This window comes from Mauremys mutica, chromosome 1 (assembly GCF_020497125.1).
Source record: "Mauremys mutica isolate MM-2020 ecotype Southern chromosome 1, ASM2049712v1, whole genome shotgun sequence".
In the NCBI taxonomy this organism is placed as follows: Eukaryota; Metazoa; Chordata; order Testudines; family Geoemydidae; genus Mauremys; species Mauremys mutica.
In genome coordinates this window covers 87127589-87152102 of record NC_059072.1, presented here as the reverse complement: position 1 = coordinate 87152102, position 24514 = coordinate 87127589, and the positions used below count along the sequence as shown (strand labels likewise).

General features: G+C 41.9%; 1 protein-coding gene across 1 annotated transcript in view; it reads right to left on the bottom strand.

Annotated features, from left to right (window-relative positions):
- Positions 1-24514, bottom strand: part of SCYL2 (SCY1 like pseudokinase 2) — a 59494-nt gene that overhangs the window by 6119 nt on the left and 28861 nt on the right. The window contains exons 9-17 of the mRNA XM_044981922.1: positions 23959-24135; positions 22591-22713; positions 21288-21401; positions 15879-16011; positions 8056-8174; positions 6344-6444; positions 4938-5004; positions 4715-4804; positions 3014-3133 (exon numbers count right to left, since the gene is read on the bottom strand). Of these exons, the coding sequence (XP_044837857.1) occupies positions 3014-3133; positions 4715-4804; positions 4938-5004; positions 6344-6444; positions 8056-8174; positions 15879-16011; positions 21288-21401; positions 22591-22713; positions 23959-24135 (1044 nt within the window). The remainder of the gene's footprint in view (positions 1-3013; positions 3134-4714; positions 4805-4937; positions 5005-6343; positions 6445-8055; positions 8175-15878; positions 16012-21287; positions 21402-22590; positions 22714-23958; positions 24136-24514) is intronic.

Here is a 24514-nt window from a genome sequence, read left to right as displayed (position 1 = left end):
TTACCTTATACAAGGACAATTTGGTTATTTTGGTACTCAGGTGTTTGAGTTGTTCCACAAATTTGGCATCCGAGTCTGGCAAATATTGTTTTTCTAAACTAACACTTTTAAGACTGCTTGAGAAGAATTTTCAGCACAGCTTGAGGGAACTGAACACAATTGATTCCATTAAAGTCAAAGTGAGTCACATGGCTAAATACTCACATACAGTATCATGCTGAAAAATCTCTCTATGAAATATGTGCACTGAGATCCTTTGATATTTTGAAGAAGATGCACTAAGTATATGTTCAGTAAATCAATATTCTATACGATAAATTACACATTTTCTACATATATGGGTCTAAATTTAGCCTTCACATGTATGTACAACTCTTGCTGAGGTCACTGAAAGTTGCATGCTCCTATCTGAGGACAGGCATTTTGTCCTCTTCAAAATGTATTGGGCTGCACCAATATATATATTGGTCTGAAATCATAAAAGTTGCACACAGACTTCAAATATGAAGAATAACTAAGATGTGGTTTTATGGTCTTTAACCATAGGTAAAGGAGCGCTGACACCCATTGCTGTAAATATGGGAGACATTCACTGATCGGCAAAGTGGGTATACTCAGATTAAAGGGTGTAAAAAAACAAGTCCATCCTAGTTTAGTGCTGCACAGAAAGGTTTTCAACAACAACATTATTTTTCATTTTGTAATAGAGTGAGAAGGAAAAAATGATTTTTTTCCCCCACTACCTTCTCCTCCCCACTTGCCCCACAGGAAGGTGTGTGAAGACAGACAGACAGACAATGTCTTCTCCCTTCTTTTCCCCCTCTCTGCGCTCCTTCCCTCCCCCGTTTTAGAAAAAATGGGGAAGGAAACAAGTCCTCCTGCCCCAAGTTTTTCCACGACCAACTCTACTTTGAACAGAGTTTAAATTAATCGGAAAAGCCACGTTTAAGTGAAATTACTGTAATGAGATCTATCAAACTTTTAAAGAAAACTAAGGTACACAAAATATTTACATTAATATGTAAATCATGTTCTGACTATCCCACCAAAGTGAAGAAAAGGTTGCTGTAATATTCTTAAAGCAAGATAGTAGCCAGAAAACATCTTTTGTGTGTATCTACCATCAACAACAGCCACAAACAAATCAATGTAACTTTTTCAAATATCAACACTGCAAGCTCCTCTTGTATCTAAAAATCAAGCTGGATTTTTTCCCTCTGTTGTACATAACCAGACAACAAACTAACTAACTTTCTGGAGTCATGTGAACTGACAGAGGATGAAACAGCACCCCAGAACAGACTCCCCAAGCCAGAACCAGGATGAGACTGGGACCCCAACTCCGGGACCATGAATATTCTTCCAGGAGATACTGAAAGCACCCAGGAACCAGATTTCTGTGCCAGAAAAGGCTTTCACAATCCCTCAGGACATCAGTGATCAGGAGCGGATTTACCATGAAATAAACCATGCGGTGGCATGGGGCCCCCAACGACAAGGTGCTCCCAAAAATGCAGGACAAATATCTGACAACCTGCCCCCAAATCCCAGCTGGCGGTGCAGCAGTGCTCAGGCAGGGAGGTTGCTTGCATGCGGTGGCCGGTGGCCCCACGCCGCTCCTGGAAGCGGACGGCTGCTGGCACGTCTCTGTGCGCCCCTGACCTGGGAGGCAACTCCGCGTGCTGCCCCTGCCCGCGCACAGAGACCCGCAGTCTCCTCCCCGCCAAGGGGCACACAGAGATGTGCCAGGAGCAAGGCTAAGGCAGCTCCCTGCCCGCTCTGCCTCCCTCCCTCTGTGCCACTTCGCTTCACTCCCGTAAGCAGCCAACGTGTGTGTGTGTGTGTGTGTGTGTGTGTGTGTGTGTGTGTGTGTGTGTGTGTGTCCTGCCCCCGCCCCGAGCACCGACTCCGCAGCTCCCAGTGGCTGGGAACTGTGGCCAATGGGAGCTGCGGGGGTGGCACCTGCGAGCAGCAGTGCGCGGAGACCCACTGCCGCCCCCCACCCCTCCCGCCGCCTAGGAGCCGCTGCCGGAGGGATGTGTGTGCTGGTCGCTTTGGGAGCCATGCTTCCCAAGGTCCCTCGTCCCTGTCCCGCACCCCAACCCCCTGCCCCAGCCCAGAGCCTGCACCCTGCACCCGAACTTTCTTCCAGAGCCCACCCCCTACAGCCCCTTCTGCCCAGTCAAGGTACCTCACTTTATTTTCATTTACTTCCCATTACTTATAATATAGGAGGAGTATGAAGAAAAAAAGAATGAAAAATAGGGGGGAGAGAGATGAGAGAATGTTCTTTTTCTTGGCTGAGTCCCAAGGGGTAGGGGGGTGCACCTGAAAATGAAGCTGCGCATAGGGCACCACTAACTCTAAATCTGCCACTGTCAGTGATCTCATCAGGCTTTGCTTCTGTAGGCTCAACTCCAGGAATTCTTTCCTTTACTGAGTGACTATTTGCTCCAATCTCATCTTCATCAGAACCCCTCTGATGCCAGCCTTGCTCTACCTACCCTCCATGCTCCTTGCCCTTCTGTCCTCCCTCTTTCCTAATCACCTTTTTGATCCTTTATCCTTAAATATCCTTAAAAAGTGTAATGAACAGCATGCAAACCACCACTCTGCTTTGCTTATGTGCTGCATTCCTGTCCTCCTCCCTCCCTTTATCTTTATCTATTTAGGCTGTAAGCTCTTTGGAGCAGAGACTGTCTTCCTGCAAGCTTGTATTGTAACTAGAATAATGGGACTCCAAATCATGTTGCCGCCTCTGGACACTACTGTGTCATAAATAATAAATACTATTAATATTGCTATTGAGACACTGGGCAGAAAATAACACAATTTGTTATTATTTAGCTACATTGACTCTATAGTATTGACACCACTGAAAATGGGGAGTGGGGAATGTCAGTAAATCAAGAAGGTACGACAGAAAATGATCACTTTTATAACACATACAGTACTTGCAAGGAGGTAGGGGCAAGGTTACCATGGAAACTGTTCAGTAAAGATCTTTTCTCACCTGTTTGACTGGAGCTGTGATTGTGTGTGACTGAGGCTTAAGTGGTTGCTGGTTTTTCAATTTTTGTGCCTGTTCTTGTTCTTTTGCTAACTTTTGCTTCTCTTCAAGTGTAAGTGACACCTTTAAAACAAAAAGTATTAGCATTAACATTGGATAGTATGTCTCATGACTAGTTACCTAATTTATAATATATTAAATATAAATGACAGTCCTAGCTATTTAATGATACAGTACATACTTTTTATTCCAAAAATAAACTTCATTTCAAAACTGGCTAATGTTGCTAAGTGACAAAAACTTATCACAAAAATGTATCACATTTAGAAAACCCAAGTAGTTAAAAAGCAAGGAAATGAATTGTTAAGGGTATCATAAAATTAACACTGCTCACATAATTTCTTAACGAGTATAAAGAAATGGCTATTTCATTACAACACAGCTGCCTTACCTCTGACCCATAATTTGCTGGGTTTTAAAAAAAATCAACATATTTTATGTAGGTATTCTCATGTATTCGTTGAAATAGAAATATCAGCTAATATAATCTGACAAAAAAAATTTGTGAAGTCATTGTAATTGGTGTTTCTTGGAAGAATTGGTGTTGATGATAAAATCTAAACTACTAATTTACTGTAAAATTATGTTTGTATCTGTGGATTGCAGAGGTGAAAGTAAACCGGTACGGAGTACCGGTAAAAAAAGGTGCAGCAGCGTACCGGCAAATAAGTGGAGCACTGAGTACTGGCTTACTTTCACCTCTTTTGGCTGAATAAAAAACAGTTTAAAAAGCTAATAAAAGCTTGGAAAGGGAAAACTCACTGCCACATTCGTTTCTCTCCTCCCTCCTCCTCCAGTCAGGCTGCCGACATGGCTAGACTCTGTGTTCCCCCAACCCCTCGTACTCAGCAGAGGCTGCAGCGGCTCCCCTCTAAATTGCAGCAGGGAGCAGGGGGACTGGCTGAAGTCCCCAGGATGCCTGCTGCCTGCATAGGAACAGTTTAAACTTAGCTGTTCACTCCCTGGTTCAACCCATGGGATTAGGGGCCATTTCTAGTATCCTTGTTAATTTCACTCACAGTTGGCGGGGTATGAGGGGGTGAGAACAGGCATGGGCAGAATAGAACAGGCATTTGGCTGCACAGCTTAAATCCAGAGCTAATAAAAGCCAGTGGAAGGGGAAAAGTCACTGTCACATTGGTTTCTCTCCTCCCTCCTCCTCTAGCCCCAACAACTATGAGTGAAATTAACAAGGATGCCAGAAATGGCTCCTAATCCCATGGGTTGAACCAGGGAGTGAACAGCTGAGTTTAAACTGTTTCTATGCAGGCAGCAGGCGTCCTGGGCAGTTTTGTTGGCGGTGAAGTAGGAAAGAAACTAGTTGATAATAGAAAGAAACTAGTTGATAATATTACTTGCTGCCTATACTGCTGGTGTCACAATCAATGCCAGTTTTCAGTAAAACTGTTTCAAAGAGACTCAGGAACATAATGAAGAATTTAAACATTTCTCAATGTTCCTCACCATGTGGACATTCAGAGTGCAGTGCTGAGCAAAACTGGTCAGTTATTTTCTTTAAACATTAAAATATATGATAGGTGCTTACATGCATACTTTTTCGTACAACACAGGCCTTTGGCTTCCAACACATTTGCCTTTTACACAAGGTATTTGCATAACAAAACACCTTCAGAAAGAGCTTACCTTTTTCTGTTTTGATGACAATCCATTTTCTTTATTATCTGATCCACTAGTTGGAACGTCATTTCCAGTATTGTTAAACACCTTGTCAATCTGTTTAAATTGAAAAAGATTATCCATGAACAATTTTAAATTTTGTAATTTATGATAAAGATAAACCAAATATTTCAGAGATAATTTCAAATTTGATGCCTGTGTGTAGCCAATGCAAAATGTTGTCTCTTACCTGATTACCTGTACTATTCGATTTTGACTCTTCAGATACGTTCATTTGATTAGTTATATCCAAAGATCTGTAGTACAGAGTACAAATATTACAAAAAGATGGCTCCCAGTCAAAGCAATGACCCTAATTCAGCAACATTCATAATTCTAAAGAGAATTAACTAAGAACACTTTTCTTATCACAACACTGTTGTATTTAGAGTGAGCACGCATGCATGAGACAGATTAGAAAAGGCAGTATTTAAAATTGTAGTGAGTTATTTAATGCCAATTTCAAATACTCTTTGTTTCTCTCCTAAACAGGAGTAGATATGTATAGCTAGTTTAGCTTAATTTGATTTAAACCCATGGTAAATCCCATACAATATCCCTAGAGCAGTGGTCCCCAACGCAGTGCCCGCGGGCGCCATGGTGCCCGCATACTGGCCAGCAGATGAGCATCCGCCGAAATGCCGCCGACAAGCTGCGTCATCCAGAGGCATCGCTGACGAAATCGGCAGCATTTCGGCGGCGACGCCTATTGACATTGCTGCTTGTCAGCGGAATTTCGGCAGATGCTAGTCTGCCGCCATGGTCCTCCGTGGCTTGTCGTCTGGCGCCCGCCAGACGAAAAAGGTTGGGGACCACTGCCCTAGAGTCTTCAGTAAGTTTTGTTTTTGAAAGAACTCAATTTTTCTCCAATGTAATTTTTCAGTCCTCAACAATTACTGAAAACCAACTGTTTAAATATATTTTCATATTCCAGAACTATATTAAATAATGGAGCTCTATAGTGGATTACCATATTGCATGAATAGGCTAAGAAACTGAAGGAAAAAAATCTGACAAAAATGTTTTATTTTTATTACAATACTTTGCAGTAAGTGTACAGTATTATATTTTATAAAACTAATTACTTTTTAGTTACAATACAAGACCTCAATACAGGACTCAAATCTTTGCTGAGAAAGTGGTGGTGGTGGGGGGGGGAGATAAGACTGCCCATTTGTGAGAGAGTGATCAATGATTGTATGACTGAAGGCTCTACTGCAGGGATCGGCAACCTTTGGCACACGACTCGCCAGGGTAAGCACCCTGGAGGGCCGGGCCGGTTTGTTTACCTGCCATGTCCACAGGTTCGGCCGATCGCGGCTCCCACTGGCCGCAGTTCGCCGCTCCAGGTCAATGGGGGCTGCAGGAAGCGGCACGGGCCAAGGGATGTGCTGGCCGTCGCTTTCCGCAGCTCCGTGGCCGAACCTGCAGACGCGGTAGGTAAACAAACCGGCCCGGCCCACCAGAGTGCTTACCCTGGTGAGCCGCATGCCAAAGGTTGCCGATCCCTGCTCTACTGCATGTGCTGCTACAGCTAGAGATGTTTCACATTTGCTCATACAGGTGGAACTGAGATGCATTACAACACACACTTACTTTTGCTGTTCTTGCATAATATGAAGTTGTTCAAGTTTGCTCTTATGTTCAACCTCCAATCTACTAAGCATCTCTTTTATGACAGAAATGAAGGAATTGAACTATAAAGGAAATGGGTGAAAAGTTAAGATTTGCATTGTGATGGTAAATATATAAAAAAATGCATTGTGTTCCAACATCATTTATTGCTAGAAATCCAGTTATATAGAACTTTAAACAACTGTTCAGTATGTTAATAAAACCTATGTTAGGTATGCACAGATACAGTAATTTTTCTAAAAGCCTGTTAAGTTTATCTGGTTTTGCTACTTTGCATGCGGTATACCCCCACTACGAGCAGAGTAATGTGGTGCTGAAACTGAAATACATCACAGCAAGTAGCCAGTGACAGGGTCTCTCCAGCAGCTCCAAGTAAAAGATTGGGTGTTACTTAGCCAAAATTTACTTTCTAAAAGTTTCCTCTTAGGAATTCACCTTTTTTTTTTTTTTACAGCAATATATTTGCATTGCTACACTACTGGCAACACTTGTAAACAAAGCTTAACAAACATTAAGAATGCATTCTAGCTTTTGATTTGTATTGTATTAATATTAGGTGGTTAATTACATTACCAGGACATTTAGAAGACATTGCAATACACCTCTACCCCGACATAACGCGACCCGATATAACACAAATTCGGATATAACACAGTAAAGCAGCGCTCCGGGGGGGATGGAGGGGCTGCGCACTCCGGTGGATCAAAGCAAGTTTGATATAACGTGGTTTCACCTATAACACGGTAAAATTTCTTAGCTCCCGAGGACAGCATTATATCAGGGTAGAGGTGTATTACTCCATGGCCCTTTTGTTTCTGATGCTTTGATTAAATCCCATTACATTTTGTCCTGATTATTTTTGTGGCATATTTGAAAGGTATCATATGTTTGCTAATGTAAAATTTTCCAACAGCCTTGTAAAGTTAATCTTGTTTAAATATTTCCATAGTGTTTATTATAGTCTACATCCATCATCTGCAAACTCAGACAAGTTTTTCGTCAGTCTCTTGATTAAATCATTGTCTATAGTGTAAAAAACAACAGATGAGTAGAAGGAGTATGGATCAGGGAAGTGACATGCTGACTTCAGTTCCTCTATTTTTAGTCCCACAATTTGAAATATTTACTTACTTTTTTGAGTGCTGACATTATGGCTAGAAAACCAGAAATGCTCTAAAATGCCAGAAAGTAAACGTAGGTCTTTTAGATGTTATTCTGAACTACATACTCTCTCATGCGTCTATTAACTATAAGTCAAGACTATCAGCTGACAATTTCTTACATTTGAAGATATGTAATTCAGTTACTAAGCTATACTGGATTTTATTGGCAAATATTAGTGAAAATATTCTAGGATAAACTTTAATTTAAGATAGAGTGAGAGGAAAACTGAAGATCTAGTGATAACTAATGGATGCAACATGTTTAAAGATGAAAACATCACATTTAGAATCTTAAATTAGAATTACTGACCAGATCCACTATACAAACACTGCTCTTTAAGCTGATCAATTCTGACAGGATCACTGGAAGCCTTTATCATTGTTTATAGTCACATTGAAATGCACTAACATATAAACTATTTTGTCAGAGAACTATGTTAATTTTGTATTTCCTTCTAGACCAGCTCATTAGGTAAAAGTGTGCAAAAACAATTAAAACGGTGTTCGTACCTGATTGAGATTAAGATTGTTCTCAATACTAAGAGGAATAAGATGCGGCAATACTTTTCCCGCAAGTTGTTCTTTGGTAATTCCCAACTTCTTATGAGTAAATGTACATTTGTAAATACCTGGTATAGAAGGTCAAAATAGCAAGATCGGTAGTTTAGTAGTTAATATTGTGAATGAGCTCCAAGAAAACTATACATACTATACGTACTGATAATAAAACTGAACACAGGACTCAAAAGTCAGAGTACCAGGGAAAAATCTGTACATAAAGAAACTGATTCATTTGCAACTAAACACAAAACTAGAAAAAACAAAAGGTGAAGGACTGAAGTATTGAAATCCAGTGTAATCTGGGCACAAAAAGACAGGAGCCTGGTCTACACTAGGCGATTAAACCGGTTTTAGGAGCGTAAAACCGATTTAACGCCACACCCGTCCACACTAGGAGGCACCTTATATCGATTTTAATGGCTCTTTAAATCGGTTTCTGTACTCCTCCCCGACGAGAGGAGTAGCGCTAATATCGGGATTAACATATCGGAATAGGGTTAGTGTGGCCGCAAATCGACGGTATTGGCCTCCGGGCGGTATCCCACAGTGCACCACTGACCGCTCTGGACAGCATTCTGAACTCGGATGCACTGGCCAGGTAGACAGGAAAAGCCCCGCGAACTTTTGAAATTCATTTCCTGCTTCCCCAGCGTGCAGAGCTCATCAGCACAGGTGACCACGCACAGCTCATCTGCACAGGTAACAATGCAGTCTCCTGAGAATCGAAAAAGAGCCCCAGCATGGACTGCACGGGAGGTACTGGATCTGATCGCTATATGGGGAGAGGATTCAGTGCTAACAGAACTGCGTTCCAAAAGACGAAATGAAAAAGTATTTGAAAGAATTTCTAAGGCTATGACGGATAAAGGCCACAGCCGGGACTCAGTGCAGTGCAGAGTGAAAGTTAAGGAGCTCAGACAAGCCTACCAGAAAACCAAAGAAGCAAACGGAAGGTCCGGGGCAGGTCGAAAAACATGCCGCTTCTATGCTGAGCTGCATGCAATTTTAGGGGGCTGCGCCACAAGTACCCCACCCCTGACCGTGGATTCCGAGGTGGGGGTTATAATCTCTGCCATGGCTGAGGATTATGCAGACAGGGAAGATGAAGATGAAGAAGAGGACGACGACCTAGCAGAGAGCACACCGCACTCTGTGAGCCCCAGCAGCCAGGAGCTTTTTATCACCCTGACGGAATTACCCTCCTCCCAGCCCTCCCAAGCAACTATCCCAGACAATGACGCCATGGAAGGGACCTCTGGTGAGTGTACCTTTGCAAATAGCAAACATTTTTTTTTAAGCAAGCGTTTTTTAATGATTGATTTGCCCTGAGGACTTGGGATGCATTCGCAGACAGTATAGTTACTTAGAAAAGTTTGTTAACATGTCCGGGGATTGAGAGGAAATCCTCCAGGGACATCTCGATGAAGCGCTCCTGTAGGTACTCCAGAAGCCTTTGCAGAAGGTTTCTGGGCAAGGCAGCTTTGTTCCGCCCACCATGGTAGGACACTTTACCACGCCATGCATGTAGCAAGTAATCAGGTATCATTGCATGGCAAAGCATAGCAGCGTATGGTCCCGGTGATTGCTGGCATTCAAGAAGCATCCGTTCTTTATCTCGCTGTGTTATCCTCAGCAAAGTGATATCGTTCAGGATAACCTGGTTAAAAATCAGGAATTTAAGTAAGAGGGATGGCCATTTTCCTACTGGGTTCGTGGACTGCAGCAGCTTAAAAAAAAATCCTTTCCTGCACGTAGCCAAGCGGGGGGAGGGGAGGAGTGAAATGCCGATGATCTTTTTTGTGTTTGGTCAGCGGGGCTTCCCCAAGCTACCAGCCACGCAGGGGGTGGGGGGGTGGGAGGGAAGGGTGTTGATTAGCAGGGAGCTAGCGTGGTATTAGCCATGCGTTGGGGGGAGGGGTAAATCACTACAGACGCAAAGACAGTGGCTTACCATGGCCGCATGCAAGCTGAATTCTGATGCCCGGACCTGTGTCTGTGAGATCTGTAACTCCAGAGCTGCAGGCACTCAGTATTAAGATGAAAAATGCGACCTTGTAGGGAAATCACATGTGCTATGTAAGGTGAATAGTGCTGTTCACTGTGAAAGAGTATAACCATTGTTCTGTAAAATGTATCTTTTTAAATATTTCTCTCCCTCATGCAGCTGCAAATTTTTCAAGCGTCCCTCCTCCATCCCAAAGGCTAGCACAGATAAGGCGGAGGAAAAAGAAGACGCGAGATGAAATGTTCTCGGATATTATGGAAGTTACACGCAATGAAAGAGCTCATCTGAATGAGTGGAAGGACGTGGTATCAAATTACAGGAAAGATGCCAGTGAACGTGAGGACAGGAGGGACACCCGAGATGAGAGGTGGTAGCAGGAAGATCAGCGGTGGCGGGATGCAACTCTGGGGCTGCTGCGTGATCAAACTGACATGCTCCGGCGTCTGGTGGAGCTTCAGGAACGGCAGCAGGATCACAGAGTGCCGCTGCAGCCCCTGTATAACCACCCTCAACCCTCACCATGTTCCACATCCTCCTCACCCAGACGTGTAAGAACGCGTGGGGGGAGGCTCCGTGCACCCGCGCACTCCACCCCTGTGGACAGCCCAACCAGAAGGCTGTCATTACTGTGAAATTTTTTTAATGGCCTTCTCCATCCCTCCTATCCTCCTCCCAAACCACACCCTTACTTCTCTCCCTCTTTTTATAATGAATCAATAAAGAATTCATGATTTTTAAACAAGAGTGACTTTATTTGCATAAGTAAGCTGTACTCGAAGGGGGAGGGTGAGTTGCTAACAGGGAATGAGTCTATCAAGGGGGTTGGGTGTTCATCAACAAACACAGCAGTCACACTGTACCCTGGCCATTGATGAAGCTCGTTTTCAAAGCTTCTCTGATGCGCACCGCTTCCTGGTGTGCTCTTCTAATCTCCCTGGTGTCTGGCTGCGCGTAATCAGCGGCCAGGTGATTTGCCTCAGCCTCCCACCCCGCCATAAAGGTCTCCCCCTTACTCTCACAGAGATTGTAGAGAATACAGCAAGCAGCAATAACATAGGGGACATTGGTTTGGCTGAGGTCTGAGCGAGTCAGTAATGTGCGCCAGCACGCCTTTAAACGGCCAAATGCACATTCCACCACCATTCTGCACTTGCTCAGCCTGTAATTGAACAGATCCTGACCACTGTCCAGGCTGCCTGTGTATGGCTTCATGAGCCATGGCATCAAGGGGTAGGCTGGGTCCCCCAGGATAACGACAGGCATTTCAACATCCCCAACTGTTATTTTCTGGTCTGGGAAGTAATTCCCTTGCTGCAGCCGTTTAAACAGAGTAGTGCTTCTGAAGACGCGAGCGTCATGAACCCTCCCTGGCCATCCCACGTGGATGTTTGTGAAACGTCCCTTGTGATCCACCAGTGTTTGCAGCACCATTGAAAAGTACCCCTTCCGGTTTACGTACTGGGTGCCCTGGTGCTCCGGTGCCAAGATAGGGATATGGGTTCCATCTATCGCCCCCCCACAGTTAGGGAATCCCAGTGCAGCAAAGCCATCCACTATGGCCTGCACGTTTCCCAGAGTCACAACCTTTCGTAGCAGCAGCTTAGTGATTGCTTTGGCTACTTGCATCACAGCAGCCCCCACAGTAGATTTTCCAACTCCAAATTGATTCCTGACTGACCGGTAGCTGTCTGGCGTTGCAAGCTTCCACAGGGCTATCGCCACTCGCTTCTCAACTGTGAGGGCTGCTCTCATCTTGGTATTATGGCGTTTCAGGGCAGGGGCAAGCAAGTCACAAAGTTCCATGAAAGTGCCCTTATGCATGCGAAAGTTTCGCAGCCACTGGGGATCGTCCCACACCTGCAACACAATGCAGTCCCACCAGTCAGTGCTTGTTTCCCGGGCCCAAAATCGGCGTTCAATGGATAGAATCTGCCCCATTACCATCAGGATCTCCAAAGCGCAGGGGCCCGCGGTTTGAGAGAATTCTGTGTCTATGTCCTCATCACTGTCATCGCCGCGCTGCCGTATCCGCCTCCTCCTCGCCTCGGTTTGAAGGTCCTGGTTAAACATATACTGCACGAGAGTGCGCGAGGTGTTTAAAACATCCACGATTGCGGTATTGAGCTGAGCAGGGTCCATGCTTGCTGTGCTATGACGTCTGCACAGTTCACCAAGCAAAAAAGGCGCGAAACGGTTGTCTGCTGGTTTCAGGGAGGGAGGGGTGAGGCTGTACCCAGAACCACCCGCGACAATGATTTTTGCCCCATCAGGCACTGGGATCTCAACCCGGAAATTCCAAGGGGCGGGGGAGGCTGTGGGAACTATGGGATAGCTACGGGATAGCTACCCACAGTGCAATGCTCCAGAAATCGACGCTAGCCTCGGACCGTGGACGCACACCACCGATTTAATGTGTTTAGTGTGGCCGCGCGCAATCGATTTTATACAATCTGTTCTGCTAAACCGGTTTATGTAAATTCGGAATAATCCCGTAGTGTAGACGTACCCAGGGTTTCCTAACAGGGGCAGCATTTCAGTTTTTGGTGGTGGTGGTGGAGGAGATGGGGACTTTAACCATGATTCCAGGGGCTATTTAGGCACCTGAAAACTCTAGGATTTGTGGGGGGGTTTTGGGCAGATAACTTAGAAGTTAGATACAGTGCTCCTATCAGCTAATTCCTATATATAAAAAAGAGAAATAAATATTAGACCCACTCAGCTCTAATACTAACATGTTCTCACACCTTGTGTCAAGTCACTTAAGAGACACTGGTTAGATTTAAAAAAATTAATATATAGTCTTACTTTGTTACTAACTCTTGAATACAATTGAAACAATTGTGGAAAAAATCTAGATTACTTCCTATCACTTTTTTGCAGTTCACCAAGCTTGGAATAGATCATTTAACTTTGGAAACAACCTACTAGGCCAAGGCCCTACGAGTTTATACTGCACGTGCCTGGGGCTCTAGGGGCTCTACTTCCATTTAAAGGCTAGTTACTTTCCAGAAGGCTCTTAAACACAACACTATATAACACTACCGTGATTGAGTTGCAGTTCTCACAGGAGAATATGTAAAACCAAACACCAAGAAAAATCCACATTTTAAAGTTGAGAAAAAAATTGAGACTTCTGAGGTATATCAGGGCCACTCCAGGCAGGAAAAGAAAATAAACAGGCACAAGAACTCTGGGCAACTCTTCCTCTTGAAAGGAAGTTGGAGAGTCAAACCTTCTAGTCCTCATCCAGTAAAACTTCTATTGCCACCAGTGCCTCCACTCACAGATATTAACATGTGCTTAATAACTATACACTTCATACTTAAATATCTAAGCCATCTTATCCAGGGCTACACATTTAATACACATTGTCTCAGGGACTACGTTTTCTGGCATATTCTGAACACTGCTGAGCACACACATGGTCCCCAGTGAATAATACAAAATCAATGTCATAATAATAGTCAACTTTTTTGACTCTGTGGATGCAATTTCTGTTCTTTGTTCTGGAATTGGCCTGAATACAGCTGAAACCCTAAGAATTTGAGGCATAAACACATCTGATACTTATATGACACTTTTTGATTCCTTCCTTTTCTTGAACTCAGAACAAAAAATGACAAAACAAAATGTTTTTTCTTTAAAATGTAAAACTGCACAGCAGTCATTGCTCTACAACCCAGCATGGGGCAGAACCTGTCACCCCTTGGGAGTTGAGTGATCTCCTCTCATCTGACTCTCATTCTCCATCCTTCCTGACCTCAGTGCTGCTTTTCATGCTGTCAACCATGACATCCATCCCAATCACCTGGGACCATTTGCCTCTTCTGTATAATGGGGATAACAACAGCACTGTTCTACCTCACGAGGGGCTGTGAGGAGAACTAGGCGCTCAGATACTATGGTGATGGGACCACATAAGTACCACAGGTAGAGTGGGAACTTCTCTATACCACTGCTATCCATTCCCTTGGGTTTGGGCCCTTCTTTTCACCTATGCCCCCAAATCTCCCCCCTTTCTGAATGTAACCTTGGCTCCGAGGGCTTGGCTATGTTCTCTCTAAAACAACCCCTCCTCCTTCCCACCCACCCACTTTCCCAGGGACCCTTGTTTTACAGGCTAAACTTCCAGATCCTTAATTTAATCACCAGCCCTTTCTTATCTTTAATCACCCTGCCTCTGTAAATAAAATACTGACTCTCTGCCCCACAGGCACCTCTCCACTGTAGAATTTACATTTCACACTAACTCAGGGGTGAAAGTAACTTAAAAGGCTTACCAGTACAGAGGCCCAGCTCTGGGCCCCCAGAAGGGGCAGGGCCTCGGGCAGAAGGGGCGGGGCAGGGGGGTCAGCCTCCTCCAGCCAGCCCTTCAGTGCTGCCTGGCCCATGCCCCCTGGGGCTCCAGCAGCAATTTAAAGGGTCTGGGGCTCCGGCCACTGCTGCGGTAGCAGTGGCCAGTAGCCCTGGGCCCTTCTAAATCACTGGGCCCTGGGGCAGCTGCCCCTCTTGTCCTTAGGGTCCCTATTGGCAGGGCCACCGACAGCGGGGAGCAAAAGAGGCAGCAACATTAAAGCGCTGTCGTCGGCTGTGTTCTGGTGGCCTGTTCTGGTGGCCACTTCTTACCAGTATGTTGTACTGGCCCACTTTCACCTCTGTTCTAATTGCAGTTAAGAGCTCCACTTGAGAGCTTGCACACCTCCTGTACAAAACTTGGGGGGAAGGGTTCCCAGCCCCCCTCAAATGGTACCTTGACTTCCCAACATTCAGAACAGAAGAAAGGAGTAACTGGGTGGCTCAAGGTAACTTCTTGTGGCTGTTGAACCCAAGTGACACCCATATACTGAGAGTTCATGACCTGCCCTTGGCAACCGTGAAAGTGTTGTGGTCTACTTGCTTTCTGGAGGGGTTCCTTCTGGAAGCTTTGACCTGTATTAATCAAGAGGTCTGACTACATAATCCAAGAGGTCTGCACAGTTTATTTCTGCACACCACTCCAAAATTAAGGAGTTATTCTCCACGGTGTCTGAGCAGAGCTTGGGCACAGTGCAGATGGGATATCAACAGGGAGAGAATTATGACTCCTTTATTCTCAGCCAGCCAAGATCAGTCATAGCTGAGCTTCACTGTATGCCCCTCTAGATATGCCCCTGCTCACTTGCCCCCTCCTCTTGCTGGGGGATATAAGTGGTGGAGCCACCCATGGCAATGGAGATTCCCCTCTGAAGAGGAGGAATTCTCCTGGGACATTTTTCAGTCATTTTCAGCTCATTTTGTGTAACCTAAGTGTCACAAAGTAAACTTGGTGGATCAAAGAACCCAGCCCATTAGCATCCAGAAAGAAACTGCTTAAGAGAAATGCAACTGGGCGGTGTAAGGGGATTCTTTACTGGACAGCAAAGCTATTTGGAAAGTCAGATTTTACAGTTTAACTACTGAAGAGGAAACAGAGGTGGCAGTGATTTATAGTGCTCTCAGGCAGATTCAGATAGCCCCTGCAGCTGTGGAGACCAAAGGACCCATAGAAGCTCCATAGGTCAACAACTGTGGAGAATACTTGTGGCTGAACTGAGCCCATAGACTACAAATACATCTAACAGAGAACAGAGGAGCACTGGGAATACAAAAAAGAAATCTCTGAGAAGTCCAAAACAGCTAATAGGCTTTTACATAAATTGTTAGCTATGAAACACATACAGCACTACCAATATGCCATATAGAGATTACAACAAAACCGTAACAAGAAGGGAAATTAAATATTCATTACCTAAAATTCCCATAAGCACTGCAGGTTCCTTAGATGGAATTTGTTGTAGAAAGGGTAGAATGTCATCAAGTACAAACCACTTATCCAAATATTCCAAAATCTTTCCTAAGCACACTAAGGAGTTCACACGGACCTATTAAATATGTAACAGAAGTTAAGTAACATCTCTAACCTCTAATTTTGACTAAAAATTAACATTTTGAAAGACATGAATTTTAAATCTTTATAAAAACAGATTAAATACAAAAATCTTAAGTTCTATTTTAACAAAAGTGTTAAGATAAAGACTAAAATAACTGGACAAACTACATTTTTACAAGATTGAAACAGACAGAACCCAAAGTCCTCTAATACAGTTATGATTAAACATTATTGTAAAAATAATATCTTGAACCACAGAATCACAGAAACGTAGGGCTAGAAGGGACCTTGAGAAGTCATCAAGTCCAGCCGCCATGCTAGAACGGGACAAAGTAAACCTAGACCATCCCTGATAGGTGTTTGTCCAACCAGTTCTTAAAAGCCTTCCACAACCTCTCTTGGAAGCCTATTCCACTGCTTAACTACTCTTAGAGTTAATATGTTTTCCTAATACGTATCCTAAATCTCCCTTGCTGCAGATTAAGCCCATCACTTCTTGTCCTCCTTTCAGTGGACATGGAGAACAATTGATCACAGTCCTCTTTGTAACAGCCTTTAACGTGTAAGGTTATGCATTTAGGGATGACTAACAGGAATTTTAGTTATAAGCTGGGGACGCACCAGTTGGAAGTAACGGAAGAGGAGAGGGACCTCGGAGTCCTGGTTGATCGCAGGATGACTATGAGTTGGCAATGTGATGTGGTCGTTAAAAAAGCGAATGCGGTCTTGGGATGCATTAGGCGAGGTATTTCTAGTAGAGATAAGGAGGTGCTAGTCCCGTTATACAAGGCGTTGGTGAGACCTCATTTGGAGTACTGTGTGCAGTTTTGGTCTCCCATGTTTAAGAAGGATGAATTCAAACTGGAACGGGTACAAAGAAGGGCCACTAGAATGATCCGAGGAATGGAAAGCCTGTCGTATGAAAGGAGACTTGAGGAGCTCGGTTTGTTTTCCTTAACCAAAAGAAGGTTGAGAGGAGATATGATTGCTTTCTTTAAATATATCAGAGGGATAAATACCAGGGAGGGAGAGGAATTATTTCAGCTCAGTACTAATGTGGACACGAGAACAAATGGATATAAATTGGCAGTCGGGAAGTTTAGGCTTGAAATTAGACAAAGGTTTCTAACCATCAGGGGAGTGAAATTCTGGAACAGCCTACCGAGGGAAACAGTGGGGGCGAAGGACGTCTCTGGCTTTAAGATTAAGCTTGATAAGTTTATGAAGGGAATGGTTTGATAGGATAACGTGACTTAGTCAATAGATCAATAATGTGCGACCACTGGTAATTAGTACCGAGGGTCAATGTTGGGATATTGAAAGTCTTTTTCCTGAGTGTCTGGCTGGAGAGTCTTGCCCGCATGCTCGGGGTTCAGCTGATCGCCATATTTGGGGTCGGGAAGGAATTTTCCTCCAGGGTAGATTGGCAGTGGCCCTGGAGGTTTTTCGCCTTCCTCCGCAGCCTGGGGCAGGGGTCGCTTGCTGGAGGATTATCTGCTACTTGAAGTCTTTAAATCAGGATTTGGGGACTTCAACAGCTGAGTCAAGGGAGAGAATTATTTCAGGAGTGGGTGGGTCAGCTTTTCTGGCCTGCATCTTGCGGGAGGTCAGACTAGATGATCATAATGGTCCCTTCTGATCTTAAGTTCTATGATTCTATGTCTGAAGACAATTATTAAGGTCCCCACTTCAGTCTTCTTTTCTCAAAACTAAACATGCCTGGGTTTTTTTTAACCTTTCCTCATAGGTCAGGTTTTCTAAATCTTCTCACTTTATTGTTCTTCACTGGATTTTCTCCAATTTGTTCACATCTTTCCTAAAGTGTGGCACCCAGAACTGGATGCTATACTCCATCTGAGGCCTCAACAGTGCCAAGCAGAACACAACAGTCACCTCCCATGTCTTACATACAACATTCCTGTTAATATACCTCAAAATATTAGCTTTCATTCCACAACTGCATCACATTGTCGACTCATGGTCAATTTGTGCTCCACTATAACCTCCTCATCCTTTTCAGCAGTCCTATTACCTCACAAATTATTCCCCATTTTGTAGTTGCGCATTTGATATTTCCTTCCTAAGTGAAATACTTGGCACTTGTCTTTATTGAATTTCTTTTTTGAATTGTAGATTTCTGACTAATTCTCCAATTTGTCCATGTTGCATTTTGTAAGCACATATTCTGCTCCATTATCCAAGTCATTAATGAAAATACTGAATAGTACTGGAACCCAGGATTGACTCTCCAGTGGGATTCCCCTACATATCCCCTCCCAGTTTGACAGTGAATCGCTGATAACTACTCTGAGTATGGTCTTTCAAACAGCTGTGCACCCACCATATAGTAATTTCATCTAATCACATTTCCCAAGTTTGCTTCTAAGAATGTAATTTGAGACTGTGTCAAAAACCATACTAAAAATCAAGATACATCATGTCTACTGCTTCTCTCCTGCACCTCAACCCAACCACTAGGTCAGTTACCCTGTCAAAAGAAGAAAGTAGGTTTTTAGCCTGATTTGTTTTTGACAAATCCATTCATCCACCCACCTTATTTTATTCTATGTGCTTACAAACTGATTGTATAATAATTTGTTTCAGTATCTTTCCAGGTATCAAGGTTTGGCTGACTGTATTCCCTGTCCTCTTTACTCCCCCTTTTAAAGATAGGTACTCTCTGTTTGCCCTTCTCCAAGTCTTTTAGGACCTCACCCATCCTCTATGAGTGTTCAAAGATAATTACTAATGGTTCAGAGATTTCTTCAGCTAGTCCCTGAAGTACCTTAAGATTAATTTTATCAGGTCCCGCTGACTTGAATGCATCTAATTTATCTAAATATTCTTTAACCGGTTCATTCCCTATTTTGGCTTGCGTTCCTTCCTGCTTCTTGTTAATATTAATTGTGTTGAGTATCCAGTCAGCATTAAGATAGGCATTAAACAACTCAGCCATCTTGATGTCATCAGTTATTAGCTCTCCTTCCCCGCTAAGTAGAGAACTTACACTTTCCTTCATCTTTCTCTTGCTCCTAATGCATTTCAATAAGCTCTTCTTATTGCCTTTTTTGTCCCTTTCTAGGTGTAACTCATTTTGTGCGGCCTTTCTGATTTTGTTCCTACATCCTTATGCTATTTTTTTGTACTACTTCTTATCAATTCATCCATGTTTCCACATTTTGATTTTCAAGTCATCCAAGAGCTTCTGATGGAGCCATATTGCCTCTTACTATTCTTCCTATCTTTCCTTCGCATTGGGATAACTTGCAGTTGTGCCTTTAATAAAGTCTCCTAGAGAAACTGCGAACTCTTCGGAACTTCTGTATCCCTTAGATTTTCTTCCCTTAGGACCTTACCTACCAATTCTATGAGTTTGTTTGTTAAAGTTTCCTTTTTTGAAGTTCAGTCTTCTTAATCTGTTGCTCTCACTCCTTCCTTTCCTTAGAATCTTGAAATCTATCATTTCATGATCATTTGCACCAAAATTGCCTTTCACCTTCAGATTCATATCCAATTCCTCCTGTTGGTCACAAACAAGTCTAATATGGCTGTCTCCCTCATTACTACTTCCACTTTCTGAAACAAAAACTTGTCCCCAATTCATTCCAAGAACTTGTTGGAAATTGTGTTTTGCCTTATTACTTTTCAATAGATGTGTGGGTGAAGTCCCCCATTACTACCAGGTCTTGTGTTTTGAATATTTTCATGTTCCATGCAGTGTATATTCTCCACAACCCATTTGTTTTGCTGAAATGTCAGAACAAGTTTATTTTAATTTCCAGTACTAAACATAACCTGCTTGGGGAAAAACAACACATTGAAAACATTCCATTTTGCAAGAGACCAATTCTAATATTAGCTCTTTTCCATTATCAAAAATTTAGAGTAGGAACATATAGACTGTACAACTCTTCAGTACAGTTCATCAACTTGTGTTTGATATAGTCTCCCAACAGAAAGTGTATTAGAATTAAACTAATTCTACACTTGATACTATACACTAGACAAACGATGATAGAATTTAGTGTTCTGTTGTGATATTGCCTTTGCAGAGATCATGAACAATACACTCTTGCTGTAGTTTAGTAAATTAAGCAGATGTCACTTAGAGTGATACAGAACCATAAGTGGTGCAACTCACAATGTAGAAACTGGAGGAACCTGCAGTATCCTGCAGGACTCCTTCCCACACATCACACCTTATGTCTTGGATTTCCTCAAAGAATAAGGGTACATCTATACTGCCCGCCGGATGTGTCCGATGCATCGGAGATCGATTTATCGAGTCTCGTCTAGACGCGATAAATCGATCCCCGAATCGACACTCGTACTCCACCTCGGCAGGAGGAGTAAGAGGAGTCGACGGGGGAGCCGCAGCGGTCGACTCGCTGCCATGAGGATGGCCAGGTAAGTCGAACTAAGATACTTCAACTTCAGCTACATGAATAGCATAGCTGAAGTTGCATATCTTAGTTTGAAAACCCCACCCCCCAAAGACATTTCCCATGGTTGCTAAGATGACTTAAACACAGCTGCTTTGCTTCAAAAAACCTTTTCTGAACATAAATAAGGCTCAAATAAATGTTAATAAAGACAGGATTTTTTATAACTGGTGTCTAAAAGTTAGGATCCTAAGTCCATATTTAGGTACTTATGATACTTGATGGGTACTTCATTTTGAAAAATATCTCCATTCTAATCAGAGAATCAAATAAGGCTTAATGCAACTCAGAAAGTATGTGTGAAATCTACTTAACTGAAATGGCATATTACTTTATCAAACAGACTCAACTCTGAATGCAGTATACCTAATCACTCTAATTATTCACATTTTTGACAGGACATATCTAAAATGGGGAATTGGGGGGAGAAACCCAGAAAACTACTTTGAAAAAGTTTATATAATTCATATCAAGGAGCACTAGACAATTACTTTTCACATTAGCTAGAGTTTTCATATAACAAAAAGAAGTATACAAAGGAAAATCCAGAATAGTTCTTTTTAAAAACACAAAAGAAAGTTTTGCATCACTGAAACACAAGTGATTGCATATTGGTTACTGAACAAACGGCAATACTTTTAGAAAAACCTGAAGAGAATGCACAGTATCATGGTAGGGGTTGCTCTGTTTTTTGAACAAGGCTCTTGTTTTCCTGCAGCATGTTGATAATAATTAAAGCAACAACAGAAAAGCCAAAATTACCTGAGCACTATTTTAATGTTTTGGGAGTAGGGGATGGAGAGATCAAGAACATTAGTTTACTTACAGCAAGAGAGGAAGTTTGCAAACAGGCATTTTTAATTCTTGGTATTAATGCATTTTTCATTGATGGGTAGTCTATTAGGTTGGCAAATGTAGGAATTATGTTAAGGCAAAGTTCCTGTAAATAAACAACCATAGGAGTTTTTAAAAACTTCACTTTACAGTAAAATTAGTAATGTGTGTATGTATTTTATAAAAATACACATACACACACGTACTGTTCAGAGCAAAAATACAATATTAGTTAAATTCTCAATACATCCTCTTCAAACAAACAATAAACGTGGTCACCTAATTGATCCATAACTTATTTTTAAAAAGCTAAAACTTCAAATAGTCTGATTTACTAAAAATATGTTTTTATATTATTGATACATCATTCAGTTACTACTACTACATGCTACATTAAAGTAAACCACACTGGTACTACTACTACTAATAATAATAATAAAGCATAATTTGAGGATTCATGCCTGGGAAGTGCTTTGAATGGAAAGAGCTACATTTGTATCATAACTACAAAATATCTGGATCAAAAAATGTCTTATATTTTCACAAAGCAGCACTTTACAGAGAGCTAGTTTTTAAATCACAGAAAATCAAAGAATTAAAATATATTTCACTTGATTTGTTACATGAAAATTAAATTCACATCAACATACGTGACAGCACCTAAAATGCCACCTGACTACTATAAAAAGTGTCTCCGCAGTAAAGAAATATCCAATTATAATAATTACTTAGACTAAATTATGAATAGTAACACTAACCTAAGATATAGACAGGTTAATTTAACTCCAGTTATCCAAAATTCTAGTTAAGCCACAGGTCAGTTACTTTCCCCCATGATTTCTAAGCTTTGCCGGGCTGAAGCCCCCATTTATCCAAGGATTTTGTGGAGACTTCTGGATAACTGGTGTTTGGCAGTACATAAAAAGTAAATTCCAAAAGGCAAAAGACAAAGCAATAAAAGATCCATTAAATACTTATTTAGGCAACAGGCCTGAGCAGAAAGTGTCACTGTGCTTGACAAAATTTTTCATACACTGGAAAACAGTGAATAAACAACATCTGGCATGATTAGGTGAACATCCATGTTTTATTAACTGATCTCTTTCTAGTCAGGAGGGAGAAAGTCCAACAACACACTCTGGAATTAATGCATAATCCTTCAGGTATGTTGCACAAGTTTTAACGTCCTCTTCTACGGAGAGAAAAGTTGTAGGGAATACATAATTTGACAGTATCCCTTCACGGCAAAGAGGAAAGTTTTATACACTATTAAAGAAAAACCATAGTTACTACACCTGAATCTGAATTGAAGGTGCTTCTAAAGCTCTGTAAACCATTGGAAGGACACTATTCTTTATTTCATCTGGTGGAGTCTTGGTTAGGAGCAAGTCCATTTTTTGCAAGAAAATCAACAAAATCTATAAAACAAGATGACAAAATGTTATGAATACCACATATTTTAATTCTGCAACATTACACTTTCAATTTGAAGTTTATTATAGCAATATAGTTTGGAAACATTAAAAAAGCTTTCTTATAACAGAGTCAATGGTATTTACACTCACCATGTTGCTAGCCTGAAGGCATGGAAGATAAAAAGACACTTAGACATGTTATTGCATTTTTGAAACAGCAAATAAAAATTAAAACAAATATACTGACCTTTAAAAAAAAATCACAAGGCTTATGGACTTTTGTTTTATAATTACAAAATAGTCCACTATTAAACTTTAGCTATAAAACATACTCTTGACATACATGCCATTATGGAAATCACTAGAAACCTGGAGTCAAATTCTGCTCTCAGATGTGTATGTGCAATTCCCAATTACTTCAACTGGAGTTGTACTTATGCATCAGAAGGCAGAATTTGGACCTTACTGAAGGAGCACAGCATTACAGTGACAGTATTGGCACAAAATAGGTTTATTCCTAAAGTGAAACCAAACTTGACATAAAAATGTGTAATTCCCCAAGCAAAATACGGTACTTCACCAAGGTAACTTCATTTCTTCTTTTGAAAAGCAACACTAGAACTTGTAATAAAACCCCCAAAACCCAACAGCTTTTCAAGAAGGCAGAAAGGGTTGAGGAAGTATCTGTTTGGACATTTGACATATACCATCGGATTGCCAGACACACTACCACCTAATCATCTGAAAGTTCTTAAGAGGGGGGGAAAAAACCCAACCTTTACCACAGATTCCTATGTTCCCTCTTTGGGCTTGTCAATACCAGCAAAAAATAAAAATAAAAAGTGGTAGCAAATTTATCCAGTATTGTTTAGTTCTCCTCAGAACAGGTCTGATGGTAAATTAGAGATCTGATTTTTGTAACTCTAGACTCACCGTATCAATACAATATTATGCTTAATGAAAGGTCTATTGCTCCCTTAGAGGGGGAATGGTCTGGCATGCTAAAATTGCATTCCAGACCAGTCAAGGGCAGGTGTGCTACAGAGGCAATGGGCTCAGTGCATTTCAGGTGACAAAATGCCTTGCTTCACTCAAGACTGATCTCTCTGGAAAGCTACAGAGCAGAACTGAGGTTTGGAAGTTTGTGTTAGATTGGAACAAGGAAATGAATAGAAAATTGATTAGGATTTTGTCAGGAAAAACCTTGAAGGAAAAAATGAGATTTACTTTTAAACAACATTAATCTACCTGGATTGGTTCTTGCTGTTTAAAAACAGGGCCAAGATCAGGCAGAATAAGCTTGACGTACTCTTCTTTGGTGCACTCTTCAGCAATCAGCAGAACATTAGGCAAAACAAAGGGTACCATATCAGGGTTCACAAACTCTGAGGTCAAGTAAGGCAAAATTCGCTGCACTATAACACGCTGAGAGAGAAAGACAAAGAGGTGTGGTTGCTTTGCATTGCAATAAAATACTATTTTCTAATTTTATTTCAGCAAAGATTTTTTCATAAAAGTCACGTTTATACAATGGTAAACAAATGCAACAATCAGTTCTGAACCTTACTTTAAGAGTAAACTCGAGTTTTATATATTACAGTGCTTTCTTTTCTGTTTGTATTTAAGACACAGTCTGTCCAAATGGACCCTCAATCATCTTATTTTAATGCCACTTAAAAGCTATTATAATTTAATGAGGCTGTATATAGGATTTAAAATGATGAATACAAATTAAGGAAGCCACTTACGATACCGTTTTTCTAAAGACTAGATCAGGGGTCGGCAACTGGTGGCTCGCCAGTGT